Source organism: Nymphalis io, chromosome 21 (genome assembly GCF_905147045.1).
Source record: "Nymphalis io chromosome 21, ilAglIoxx1.1, whole genome shotgun sequence".
Taxonomy (NCBI): Eukaryota; Metazoa; Arthropoda; class Insecta; order Lepidoptera; family Nymphalidae; genus Nymphalis; species Nymphalis io.
This window is the reverse complement of record NC_065908.1, coordinates 993,555-1,007,532: the sequence shown is the minus strand read 5'-3', so window position 1 is coordinate 1,007,532 and position 13,978 is coordinate 993,555. Positions and strand designations below refer to the sequence as shown.

General features: G+C 32.7%; 3 protein-coding genes across 3 annotated transcripts; all 3 read right to left on the bottom strand.

Annotated features, from left to right (window-relative positions):
* Positions 1–59: 59 nt before the first annotated feature.
* Positions 60–858, bottom strand: LOC126776959 (small integral membrane protein 20). The gene is made up of 3 exons (XM_050499820.1): positions 620–858; positions 301–357; positions 60–189 (listed from the first exon to the last, which is right to left on the bottom strand). Exons 1-3 carry the CDS (start codon positions 732–734, stop codon positions 137–139), a joined length of 225 nt encoding a protein of 74 aa, XP_050355777.1. The 5' UTR covers positions 735–858; the 3' UTR covers positions 60–136.
* A 3,926-nt stretch (positions 859–4,784) lies between these two features.
* LOC126776963 (gastric triacylglycerol lipase-like) lies at positions 4,785–6,918 on the bottom strand. The gene has a single exon (XM_050499825.1). The coding sequence runs from the start codon at positions 6,888–6,890 to the stop codon at positions 5,322–5,324; it is 1,569 nt and encodes a 522-aa protein (XP_050355782.1). The 5' UTR covers positions 6,891–6,918; the 3' UTR covers positions 4,785–5,321.
* Positions 6,919–10,149: 3,231 nt separating this feature from the next.
* Positions 10,150–13,330, bottom strand: LOC126776957 (GDP-D-glucose phosphorylase 1). The gene is made up of 6 exons (XM_050499817.1): positions 13,022–13,330; positions 12,780–12,918; positions 12,370–12,517; positions 11,691–11,793; positions 10,852–11,149; positions 10,150–10,335 (listed from the first exon to the last, which is right to left on the bottom strand). Exons 1-6 carry the CDS (start codon positions 13,190–13,192, stop codon positions 10,226–10,228), a joined length of 969 nt encoding a protein of 322 aa, XP_050355774.1. The 5' UTR covers positions 13,193–13,330; the 3' UTR covers positions 10,150–10,225.
* Between the last annotated feature and the right edge of the window lie 648 nt (positions 13,331–13,978).

Genomic DNA, 13,978 nt, shown 5'->3' with positions numbered 1-13,978 from the left:
ATTATTAATCCAAAGAAATCAAAGTTGTTGATTTTTTTAAGCAGTGATATCAAAAACAATTCTTATGAAATTCTTTATTTTACAAACAACTAAGTAACATTATTTTTACATTAACTAATAAATAATCTTATGTATTTCATTCATTTTGAGGCTTTTTACGGTCAAATGGATCTGACCAGACTTTCATATCTGCAAAAAAGGTAATATTATAGCTTAGAAAAACATTAAACAACATTTTGTTTTAAAAAAAATGTAAATAAATTCTGTATCATATTAAAAAAAAATACAAATAATAATTACTTCCTGGTTGGATATCCTCTTGCCTAATATTCTTTCTGGTTTCCTTTTGAATTTTTTCTGAAAATAAATACATTATCAATTTGCGATTTTGTTTATTAAGAAATAAATATTTAGTTTTGATTTATATGAAAACAAAAATTATTTTAACGTAATTGTAGCTATTGTAAGTCATTTATATAAGATTTAGATTTAATAGGCAGCTGTCAAAATAATATTGCAAAATTTAGAAATTAATTACATCATTCATATTCAGGTAACAATGATTAATAAAACAATACATTTCGGAAGCTATTTTATATAATCTTTTCCTTAATCTTACTGTATTCCGAAGGGTCTATCATTGGGCTTATAGCGATAGGGTACAAAGTCAGTCCTAACAAACCAACAAATCCACTAATAAACGCTGCATATCGCCAACGCTTAAAATAAGCCATTGTCCGTATTTTTATTATTATTTGACAAAACTGTGCATCGAAATTATATTTCAATGATATTATTTACAAAATAAAATTATGTACTTTTGACAAATTGCCATTTGACAGATATCAATTCTGCACATGACAGATTGACAGATTTAATAAACAGGCCATAAACGAAAAGTGAAAAAATTGTGCGTATTAAAAACATATAAATTAAATTTAAAGTTTGCCTTAGTGTGGTACATTTATATATTTATTGAACAATTCAAAGTGTGGCATAAAATGGCTACATATAAACACAATAAATATATAAACTTAAAAATATGTTATTGGAAGACAAAACTGGTTTGATCAAATTACTATTAATAAACCAGAATTTAAAAAATTACATACGCTTGAGTCTATTATTATTACATAATATATGTCTAATACTAAATTATTACGCCAGACTGTATATATTTTGCTTAGGTCCCAAGATTTCAAACTATTAATAGTTATTGATACGCTTTAATTCAATAATATTATTATAATTATATAATGTGAGGAGCCGCACTATTGTGTACCTCGATATCATGGATCGTATTGTTATAACATAATATTATGATTCCTTTTTTTTTGTGAGTAATATAATACTGAATACTTTGTTCAATCAAATCAATCAATCAACAGCCAATCGTTGTCCACAGCTGAACATAGGCCTCTCCCAAGGTGCGCCAAAGCTCCCTGTCCTCCGCCTTCCGCATCCAGTTGGTGCCCGCCACCTTCTTAAGGTCGTCGGTCCACCTGGCTGGAGGGCGCCCTACGCTGCGCTTGCCGATTCGCGGTCTCCACTCTAGGACTCGTCTGCTCCAACGGCCATCGGTCCTACGATATACGTGACCAGCCCACTGCCACTTCAGCCTGCTAATTTTGCAAGCTATGTCGGTGACTCCGGTTCTTTTCCGGATAATCTCATTTCTGATCTTATCCTTCAAAGATACTCCGAGCATAGCTCGCTCCATAGCACGCTGAGCGACTTTGAATTTGTGGACTAGTCCCGCAGTTAGTGTCCACGTTTCGGCACCGTATGTCATGGCAGGTAAGACGCATTGGTTGAAGACTTTCGTCTTCAAACATTGCGGTATAGACGACTTGAGGACTTGACGAAGGTTGCCAAATGCTGCCCATTCCAAGCGAATTCTTCGATCGGCTTCCTTCTCGAAGTTGTTCCTACCGACTTGTATTATCTTATTATTATTATTATTATTATTACTTTGTTATTTTAACAATATTATTGCCATTTGGTTTCGTGGTGGCAATATAAAATTGTTTATAATGTTTATATCGTAATACATAAAACTCTACTGCTTAACTCGCGGCGCACGTCAGTAAAGTTTTGTAATCCAGGAAAAGGAAGCCTGAGGACCCGTAACACATGTTTTACTTATTCTGGGGTCCTGTCTCCCTACCTATTCAACTATGTTGTACTAATATAATATAACACGTGTTTTTAAGAAAGAATATAAATAAATATTAAATAATTAAACTTCTAGTTAGCATGACTTCTTTCGAAATCTTAATGAATTACAGCTTATATTATTTAATTATAAAAACCTTCCTTATTAATCTATTCAATATCCAGTCCATTCCAATTTCGGAATGAGGGCCCTTAATTGATCACTAAATGTAGTTCTGGTCTAAATCTGTTCCGTAGTTTCGGAGATTAGCGTGTACATACAGACATAAAAAAAACTTAGACGATTTTTTATTTTATTTTAATCTTTATCGGTCAAAAATGTTTTACATATTTTAATTAATATTTTATTAATATAGTATCAATAGTTCTAAGAAACGTAATTACGTATAGCAAAGATCAACGGTCACAATTATGAGTAATAATAGTTTTTCTTTTAATCTTAGATGATTAATCCATCATATTATATTATATTTAAGCAAATGTCTTAACAATTCATGTAGGTTATATAAATTCAAATAAAAAAGCAACTAATGTCATTAAATAAAAAAAAAAAATTACAGGTAAATAATAAAATATAAAATTAGGGTTAAATATATATATAGTCCGGTTAAACCGAGCGTCGGAATTCGAAACTTGAGTTGAATGACAGATTTTCAATGTAAGTTTATTTGTGGCATTGAATAACGAATACGAAGTTTGAAAACACTGAGCTGACCTAGAGGCTAGAACACGTGACTCTTAACCGATGATTACGGGTTCAAACCCAATTTTTATGTATTTAATTTGCTTTTATAATGGAAAGTGATGATACAGTCTAAGATGGAGCGCGCTTGCCTAGAAGATGCCTATTCACTCTAGACTTGAAGGTACCCATATTGTAGGTGGTGGGAAAAACGGAGGTCGGGAGGGTATTCCAGATCTTAGCGGTGCGTATCAGAAACGAGGAAGCAAATCGTTTCGTACGTGTCTTAGATACATCAACTACGCACGGGTGCAGATCTTTACGATGCCTCGCAGTTCTATGGTAAAAAGGTGACGTAAGAACCAAATCAAATAGTTCCTGGGCACACTCTCCGAAATATATTCTGTAGAAAACCGATAAATTTTAAAATTATGTCAGGTGAAATTATGTTACACGTGTATCCACCAACTCACGTTGGCGCAGTGTGGAATAAACTTCACTATGGGACAGTAACATTTTACAGACTTACTTCCCTTTATTTTTAAGACACTTTCGAATCAATTTAAAGACAAAAGAAAAAAAATTAAGGTGAAACCTTCAAAATAAATTTAACCCGAGTTCAACTAAAAAGCAGGTAACTAAAAAGTACAACAGTCGTAGTTTTATAGTCGCTGCCAAGCAATATAAAAATTACAATAATATAAATTCCTTGTTATTATAATAGCGAATGTTACTTTCTTGATAATATTTCGTTTTAGTAAATAATAGTAAGTTTAGTTTTAAATATTTAATATTTTATTATAGCTGTATCAGATTCAGTTTTGTCCCGCATTCTGCATCTGTCATTATTGTTTTGACATTTAAAAGAATGCAGCATGACAGCAATGTTTATCTAATCTCCCGCTACGTAACGTTTATAAGTAAAGCCGTTAATGTTTTAGTTTTAAACTTATCTTTGGTATTCGTCGCTGATAAGTATCATCGCATATAAGTTCAACCTATTCGCTTTACAACGCGTAATGTTTTTAACAATTTACTATCACATAGTTCAATTGTGAAATGATTCATTACGTTTGATTTGAATTTTATGTTTATATAATAATAAATGAATCATGTTTTGTTTAGGAGATTGATTGTGGACTTTGTTATACAAATTTATTTGTTATTTATATTGAGGAATTTTATATTACATTGTTAGAAGATTTAGGTATGTGACGCTAAACTGTTTTTCGCAATTTCATTCGCGTTAATTTTTTTTTTTGTTTTGTCCCTAATTTATTTTGCCGTCCTTAACTAGACTGAAGGTTGAATTTCCTACTTATTAGACACATGGAATCACTTGGTGGTAGTCCGTCTGGGTAGGTCCCACCCATTCATCAGATATTCTACCGCCAAACAGCAATAAGTATCCTTGTGTTCCGATTCCGGTTTAAAGGGTATGTGAACCAATGTAACTACAGGCATAAGAAATATAACGGGGTAATGGGTGATTTATAGTTCTTATACAGTCTATGGGCGGTGGTGACCACTTAACTTCGGGAGACCATCTCTTATTATAAAAAACATACTTCTTTTCGCAATTACAATATTAGTTTGATTAATTGACATAAGTTAGATGTTTGAATTTCACAGCGATAAGATTATGATTAAAATTGATTGCTATTTATATAAATCAATGTATTTAAATAATAATAAAAACAAATTGTAGCTTCATATAATTGTTTTATCCATCTAGTCCTACTTTTAATATAGAACCCGTAGACTACGTTTTTTTTACAAGTGTATAAAGTATAAGCCTGTGAATGTCCCACGGCTGGGCTAAGGCTTCCTCTCTCTTTGAGGAAAAGATTTGGCGCTTATTCCACCAAGCTGCTTCAATGCGAGTTGGTGACATGTGGGAGAATTTCAGTGAAATTAGACACATGCATTTTTATAATCACGATGTTTTATTTCACCATCAAGCTCAAGATGTATTATGAACAATAATTAAGCAAATGAAAATTCAGTTGCATGCCTGTATTCGAACCCGACATCATCGGTTAAGATTCTCGCGGTCTAACCTCTGGGTCATAGAATATCTACCATTATATGTTAGTTTGTGACAATATATACTCATTAGTAATTTTAAAACTAGATCCACACAATCGATTGAGCTATAATTATGTAAATATTGTTGTTGCTGGTCAATACAATAAAGTAGGTATATAATTATTTTTTATAACATAGTTATGTTTATGGAATAAATGAAAGGTTGATTTTAGTAATTTAAATTATTCTATATCAATAATCTCGTTTTTTTATTTTATTTTTTTATTTTATTATTAAATTTTATTCATATACAATTTAAAGACATCACAGATGTAACAATTATATACAAGAAGATATTTGCATTGTTTTAATTTGACTTAAATGATAACATTATTATTAAATCAACAAAACAGAACACTATAAGCTTATTTATAATCTAACGCACGTCATATGTGTTGAGGTTTATATTAAAAAAAGATTTGCTAACTCCTTCCTCTAGCAGTTGAAGTAATTTTACGTAAACCAATTTCGGTGCATCGACCGCCCAAATAAAATCAATATGGTTGAACTCTTTCAAAGGCACAATATAATGTTCTATGGGATTTACGAGCTGTACGTATAAGCTTGTCACATCAACATCACTTGCCAGCCAATCGTTTTCAGAACTAAACAAAGCGATCGGTAGAGTGATTTTATGTAGAGGATATTCGGGGGGTGAAAGCGTCCCATACCGCTTCAAATTTTCATCGGTACCATAGTCAAATTGCTGGAATCTTCCAACATTTCGAATCTCTTGCGCGTAATGAACTAACGTCTTCGTCGACGCACCGGCCGGAACATGTCCTAGTATTATAGGTAGCAAACTTTTATTAAACTGACGTTCATCGTGTCCGCACAATACAAACAACGAATTTTCACAAATCACTTCTTCGTAATGATTTATTTCGCACGCGTGTTTCGATAACCATCTCAGTACCGAGTTTTGCGGTAAAAATTGATTAGCGCCTAGAAGTTTCAACAAATATTCCAAATTATTGCTGTATTTCGCGAGGAGGCGAATAGGGCTTTTAATATCACTCATGAAAGCCACAGGAGCTAACGCGAAACCGGCTCTTAAAACTTTATTGTAATGTGTCTTTGTGGATAGCAAAGCGAATAAGATAGTTGTCCCCATTGAATGGCCGATATAGTTTATTTTTGTATCCCATCCTTTTGTGGCCATAATATAGTCAATGACAGCTGGCAAATCGTGTTGGCTGACTTCGTGAAATGTGAAGTTCCAAAATGCGAATGTATCAGTGTTAAGAGTTACGTGCGCCCTGGAGTAAGTGTTTCCTCGAACATTCGCTAACCACACATCGTAACCGGCTTCAGATAATATATAAGCTAGACCTTTCTCTGGCCCTGCGATGATCCAATCGGCTGAACTTCCGAGGAGACCGTGATGAAGGAGAACAGTTTTGCGAGGAATCTCCTGGCTTTTAGAGTTACGGGAGTGAGGTATTCTGTGAACTGTGAGTATATAACCATCTTCAGTGACGATTGTATGTGACTCCGACACATAACCATGTAGTGCTATCAATTGTGGGGTGGTCATATATATGCTTGGGTCGTTATCATTGCACGAATATTCCAATTTTTCAGGAGCTATTGCGTCAAAAATCTTTTCATCATTCGCTTGAGCACCTTCGACGTACTCTTTGAATTTCCTCTTTATCCTCGCCTGGTTATTATGATCATCTTCTATTTGCGTCTGATTATTAAAACCAAGATATGACGTTATTTTATTTCTAACATTTTTGACGTAAAATTGTTTAAGGCTGCGTCCCTTTGAACGAACGTAGTTTGTTATTTCTGATGTTCTATTTGTGAACGCATCCACGAGGTTTTGTGGAAACCAGCCGGTGTGCCGACTCTCACTGTATTGTATTAAAACAATTAATGCAAACACAATAAGTATAAGCTTCATTTCTGATGAGAACCGCTCTCGTCGAGAGCTGTTCATGCGACTGAAGTTATTAATGGGTCATATGTATCCCGGTCCGGCGGTTCAAGGGGAAATGACTAATGCCTGATACATTATTAAGTAAACACTCAATATATAACAACAGATAAGCGTTTAAAATCTAAATTCGATTAGTAACTATATTGTTTATTTAACGTATATCTGCTTATTTGTAAAATACGTTGACTCAAGTTTTATTCAGCATTTTTATAAAAATTATAATCAAATGCCATTGTTATGTTATCTCATTATTACACGTCTGCACAAAATAGTAGTGTGTTTTCAGGGTTCCTGTACATATGTGAAATATGCCTGAATAGATTTCGATTTCGTTGGAATCCTTACGTCATCCATATTTTTTTTATTTAGTTAAAGATTCCCTGTCAAAAAAATTGACAGGGAATCTTTATCTTTGACATTGTCGTAATTAGATATTATAAAACATGTCTTATAAAATGCAAAGATATAAAAAATTAATGAGTAAGAAATAAAAAATTCGATGTTTTTTAATGTATTTATTTAGGCATTAGTTACCCACTTTTTTTTTCTCGCTGGAAAAACACATTTATGAGTTTCCCCCACATGAGGTGGGGGGTATGTGGGACTCGCCGGCGCTGAAAGCGCCGGAATACCCACTAAAAACCAGCGGTACCCACTCCGTCTTGTCGGGGGACGTCACGGATCGCTTGCGCATACTACCGTGAGGCATTAGTTTCCCCTGACAACGTTTATAAAGCGTAAAAAACAAACAAAAAAACTCACTTTCGCGTTAGACTACAACTAATCAGGCTACCTTTTTTAAAAAATAAATAAAGCTATTAATATACTCCTAAAACTGATTCTTACTTATAAATATATAAATATTGCTCTACCATTAGTTCGAGCAATATTTATAAATAAATTTTTACAAAATTTGATAGAGAAGTCCATTGTGTATTAAAAAAGAGCAAAGGTTAAATTTTGTGTTTATTTTGTTTAAAATAATATTATGTAGTTTTTTTTAGTTATATATTATAATTCACGCTTATCGTAGCGGACGGGACACGGATAGATAGTATTATCTACGCATTGTCTTTATGAAAATTTTGAATAGAAATTGTTAAAAAAATCATATACAAAAACTGAAAAAGACTTTTTAACATGCATAAAAGTAAATTATAGCCCGTAAATGTCCCACTACTGGGCTAAAAAGCTCACCTTTTGGAGAGAAGGCTTGGAAATTATTCACGCTGCTCTAATGCTGTTTGGTGGATACTACATGAGAACCTTACATTACGTTTGCGCTCTATCTCAAAAATAGTTAATCGAATAAAAAAATGTTTAGCAAAAATTGTAGCTAAATCGATACTCAAATTTTATAATAAATGTACGTATCATTTAAGACATAGGAAGAGAGATATTTAAAAACCTAATTTTGGGAATTTGAATATTTTTTGACACAGAGACGAAATTTTTGAATTGTAAGACAAAGGTTTATTTTAAGCTTATTATCTTTAATTCCGAGGTTGATCCTGATTTATTAGTTATTACTAGTAGTAAATATGTATAAATGATATTATGTATTTGTTTTATTGCAAAGTAATATTGTAGAAAGAAAAAACAAGATGGCGGTGAAAGCTTTTAAATCGCGCTATAAGATTACAATTCTAGAGACTATAAGTTCGTAATTAATAGCTGTAAAGACAGCTATTGAATGTACAAAAAAACCCTGTCGGTCGTGGTTGTAATCACTTTGTAATTTTTGATTGTCTATATACAGGCTACTTTATAACACAAAGCAGGCTATCCGTAGAGTTGCTACTTGCCACTTGCTAGGCGGATTGAGAAATAATCGAGCTATTGTCCACTCTTATTAATTTTTAATTTATTATTATTCTATTTATATGTCACATATTTACTATGACATTTTGTGAAAGACTGTTTCTTTTTGTAAAACAAAATGATGTGAATTTAAAATGTATAAAAAATAGATATTGCTCATATGGAAATATTTTAATTTTTAAATATTTCATTACAATATGTTGCCCCTGGTCTCTTGGCGCTGATGCACAGAATAACCTTGCCCTATTGTAGTTTCGCCACTGCAAGCTATCCACTGCAAGCTGTATATAACCGAGACGGTTAATCAATGTGAACATGTTAGCACTCTATAGCATTTTTTACAGCTTAATTACAAAACAACGTCAATGAACACGTTAATGCACCAAAGACATTGCGAAATTTCAACATTTAAGAAACTTATTAGGTGGTACGGCTTTGTGCTAGCCCGTCTGGGTAGATTAGGGTTCCCTCTCCTTAAATAATCTACCGCTAAACAGCAACCGTAACCGTAACCGTAACAGCCTGTGAATGTCCCACTGCTGGGCTAAAGGCCTCCTCTCCTCTTTTTGAGGAAAAGGTTTGGAGCTTATTCCACCACGCTGCTCCAATGCGGGTTGGTAGAATTCACATGTGGCAGAATTTCAGTGAAATTAGACACATGCAGGTTTCCTCACGATGTTTTCCTTCACCGTAAAGCACGAGATGAATTATAATCACAAATTAAGCACATGAAAATTCAGAGGTGCTTGCCCGGGTTTGAACCCACGATCATCGGTTAAGATTCACGCATTCTTACCACTGGGCCATCTCGGCTATATATAACAGCAACACTTAGAAGTAATTCCGGTTTGAAGAATGAATGTTCTCTCTGGTCACTTTCGTCTATTGTAATAGGTACTTGGAAAAATTATCTATACTTATGCAAATAAGTGCATTTGCATAGCTAGATATAATCTATTTACAATGGTGGTGATTTTAAATGGGAGCGGGAATGGGAAGTCTAACTGGGAACGGAAGTAGGGTGGCAAAGTTGTTGCCATTTATTTCCGGATGTGACGAGTACCGTTTATGACTATATTATAGATCACCGTAAGTCTCTGTGCAAAGATTAGTGTCATTCTTACGAGGTGTATGCGGCAAGGTAGAATTGAAGAATTTTAGAAAGAATTGAAGAAACTTGAAGCAAAAGTCCGTAGATTAAGTATCTATAGAGAGTTATAGTCGGATATTTGAAATTAAATTCTAACCAAAAACGGACCCGATAAAATTCAAATGCTTATTATTTGTAGTTTTGTTTTATAAAGTTGTTAATTTTGTCAGCAAATAAGCAAAATATTATAAAGCAAGCTTACTCCCTAAGATTTTGGGGAATAATGAATTGTATGATTAAAATAATAAAGGGGGTTTTTAAGGACTGTCCAATAAAAGTGAATTATTCGTAAATGATTGTTTATTTCGTGTAATACTTTCCGTACAACCACTCTTATTTAATGATTAGAACGATATATGAATAATTAATACAACAATTTTAATTCCTCGCATAATTCATCAAAATTATCAATCCTCCACTTTCTCAATTCGTTTTCTAAATTTTCTTCTTGGAGATTTTTGAAGTCTTCCGTATCTGAATTTGAACACTTAAATTAGTATTTATTTCACTTAATATACAAACACAAATAAATAAAACTGGGACAAAAGCTATTGCTATTTCTTTCGAAAAGGACCTTGGATATGGCATCAAGTTATCCACTCCTCCAGAGGAAAACTATAAGGTGAAACGGAGTACATACATACACATCACAAAACAAAATCTCCCGATTATCCCTTTGCCATTAAGCTATTTATTTATTCATCTTCAATTGTTATATCTTTTTTTTAAAATAGGTAGGCAGACTGCCAGATTGGCCACCCAAAGGTAAATAGTAATCACCATTCAAAGACATTGGCGCTGTGAGAAATATTAACCATTCCTTACATCGCCAATGTGCCACCAAGCCTAAGAACTAAGATGTTATGTCCCTTGCGTCTGTAGTTATACTGGCTCAACCACCTTTCAAACTGGAAACGTGGTTGAGTCAGTATAACTACAAGCATATACTTAAGTTGGCACATCATTATGGCCTCCTAGAACTATACTTACTATAGATAGGAAACCAGCCACTTAATTCGCAAACAGCAACATTGAACGCCAGCAGCAGTTTAGCCCCCAAGCTACTCTTTCTCGGCCATACAACCACCCTGATCACGTCACAGCTAGCTTCAATTGGATCCCCTCTTGTGATCATAATATTGTGCGCAATAGATTTTCGAAGCAAATGATTCAACAATATAAATATTTCATCAATATTTTCACAACCATGATATACTTCGAAGCAAAATGCTGTTACCGGGTAGCTGTCGTCAAACTTGAACAGTGGTCCTTTTATTTTTATACATTTCTGAAAAAAAAAAAACATTTAATTAGAAGATGTTTTATCCATCATATCATATTTTATCGATCAGTCCATGTTGTCATTATAAAGTGATAGGAATATATCAAATGATTATAAAAAGTACTAAATTGTCTATGGTTTAATATTAATATAGACAAAAGATGGAGTACCACTAGTCTACGTGTGACTAGGGTATATGCCGGATACTTCTATCATAATAACCACGTAAATAGTTAGCAAGATAAAAGAAAGGTGTTAATAATACATTGAGAACATAATAAGCCCATGTTAAGTCCTCACATAATTCAAATTACTTGACCTTAATAGTCGAATACCATTCACATAGAACAAAACATAAAACGACTTTGTCCGTACGGTGCGGTTTCGCTGATTACGGTCATTTATTGAAGTAACCCTGTTGGAAGCTGCTAGAACCTGTAACCCGGTTGAAAGTAACCCTAAGAGCTGAACCGATTTTGATACTTTTTTTATGAATATCACGTGGAAAACTACATATAATTTTATAATAGGACTTGTTAATATTTACCTCATTTTCCACGGGAAGATTTTGCTTCTCAATAAACAGATGGTAGTGCAAATGATTCACTGATGCGAAACCACACAAGCTATTGAATCCAATTCTTAGATTTCTGCAATAAAAATATATAAAATTAGATATTTCAAGTCTTATTCTAACAGGACACACGAAACCACCTAACGAGTTAACAGCCTTTGTCACTACCCATCTTTTAAGCTCTGATGGACTGTGAAAGGGCTGTGCCAACGTCCTTGTGGTCTCTGCTGAGAGGGATCAGCGCTTTCCTGGTCTTATTTTGCCATCACTGTCTATTCTATTTTTATCTTTTAATGATCGTGAAAAATACAAAGTGGTTTTATTTAAGATTGTAGAAAAGGCTGTTTCGGTTTTTGTGTGGTTCTGTCCCAGGCACACCTTTAATGTAGACCTGGCTGGTCAACCTGGGTCGTGCCACTTTTTTGGCATCCGATCTTAAACAGGCATTCGCCATTGCATTGGATACCGGACAACACCGAGAGAACCCAATGCTCGGAACCTGTGTTGTTTAGATAAAGAAGAAAGTACTACTTAATAGTAACAAAATCTCACAGAATCACACTCCAGGGCCTGCTTATTCTAGTTCACAGAGTAAAATAAAAGGGTTTGTATAACTAAAACAAAACAAAACAAAGTTTACTTGCCTACTCACCGATCCTGAGCTAATAGCATTAAATCAATGACCAATTTCAAACTTTCCTTAGTGATGACTTGTGGTAGACATTTGTATATAGACGGGCAGAGAAGAGAATGATATTTAGATATTGGACTGACATTCACAAGCACAGCATGGTTGTCCTCTAGAATTAAAAACAAATTAAATATAAAAATTCACTTAATAATGTGTTTTCATTAAAAAATCTAACAATTGTGGCACATTGTGTTTTAACTGGCAACTTTTTTTTATTGTAAATTTTAGATACAAATATAATGAGTGTATATATAGTCTCATTAAATCATTAATTTAAGAAGAGACTTCTTAAAACTAGTACTATATCAATTATACAGGGTGTTGTACATGTACAGGTTGGTACTTAATTTTTACTATATAAAACAAGTTACCTTCACCATTTTCTTTAAACGTGAATAATATTTCTTCTTTGGAAACTTTTGTAAAATTAAACCTCTTTTCATCAAATGGTTGGCATATATCATTTATTTCTTCTGGATATCTTCGTTTGCTTTGCCGATTTGGGTTTAACTTAAAAAAAGAACACAATATTATGAAATATTATGTCTTTAACGAACTTGACAAATAAATAGTTTGTTATATTTGATATATAAATTCACATAATATTACCTACCTGTAATAAATATTTTTCATTTACTAATCTCTCCTGTAAGTTCATAATTTTATACCTAAATACATTCGTTTTTAAATGAATATCATTCCATTTTAACTTAAGTAGCGGTAAGAATTGGCAGACCCCGTCTTCGATCACTTGATGTGATTTAGAATCATAAATTTGAATCATTTCGTTAGATAACAATAAAATAACATAAAAATTGTTGATAATTTACGAAAGTTTATTACGTAAATTAAAATTTATTTTCCATTATAACTAATTTAATAATTTGATTTATTTAGGTATATGTATTGATAATAAATTCATTTTTTATTTTTATTTAGACTGATGACAGTAGTTACTATATAAATACGTCAACTGTCAACACTCAACAATTGGACAAAACAGATTATATCTTTGTGGTAAAGCGTAAACTTCGTTTGACTACAGATAACTCATCACAGACCACACACCATGAAATATATGTCTTGAAAAATAGGGCAGTCAACAAACGAGAGACTAGCAAAAATAATATACGCAAAGCAGCTGCTTACAAAAGGCATGTTTTATGATTTAATTTTAATCAACAGCGTTACAGAAATTTATTGTAGTTTTCACTTAACTTATAAGACTACATCACCACAGGATTATAATGATATAAATAGGATAATAAAAGAGGAATATATATAAAAATTATTAAATAAATTCAAAACATCAAATAATTAATAATATATAAGTTAATTATGAACACTTATATTATATTATATGAATAATTCATATTATGAATTGAATTTATGCATTTATATAATATGACAATTATTTTATTAAAATTAAGTATTTGCAATTTATATTATTGCACTTACCATAATATTAAAAACCAGGCAAATAAATCCTTCGTGGTCTAAGACTAATGGCATGATTTCTTATAATTTCGTAATTTTTTTTCTGTCAGTAAATAAATAAAAATTTATGTAT

Coding starts and splice junctions, on each gene's coding strand:
- LOC126776959 (XM_050499820.1), bottom strand. CDS start 734: ATGGCTTATTTTAAGCGTTGGCGATATGCAGCGTTTATTAGTGGATTT. Junction 358..619: donor GATAGACCCTTCGGAATACA/GTAAGATTAAGG, acceptor ATTTATTTTCAG/AAAAAATTCAAAAGGAAACC. Junction 190..300: donor AGAGGATATCCAACCAGGAA/GTAATTATTATT, acceptor CCTTTTTTGCAG/ATATGAAAGTCTGGTCAGAT.
- LOC126776963 (XM_050499825.1), bottom strand. CDS start 6,890: ATGAACAGCTCTCGACGAGAGCGGTTCTCATCAGAAATGAAGCTTATA.
- LOC126776957 (XM_050499817.1), bottom strand. CDS start 13,192: ATGATTCAAATTTATGATTCTAAATCACATCAAGTGATCGAAGACGGG. Junction 12,919..13,021: donor ATGAAAAATATTTATTACAG/GTAGGTAATATT, acceptor TCTTTTTTTAAG/TTAAACCCAAATCGGCAAAG. Junction 10,336..10,851: donor TGGCTGGTTTCCTATCTATA/GTAAGTATAGTT, acceptor GTTCAAATTCAG/ATACGGAAGACTTCAAAAAT.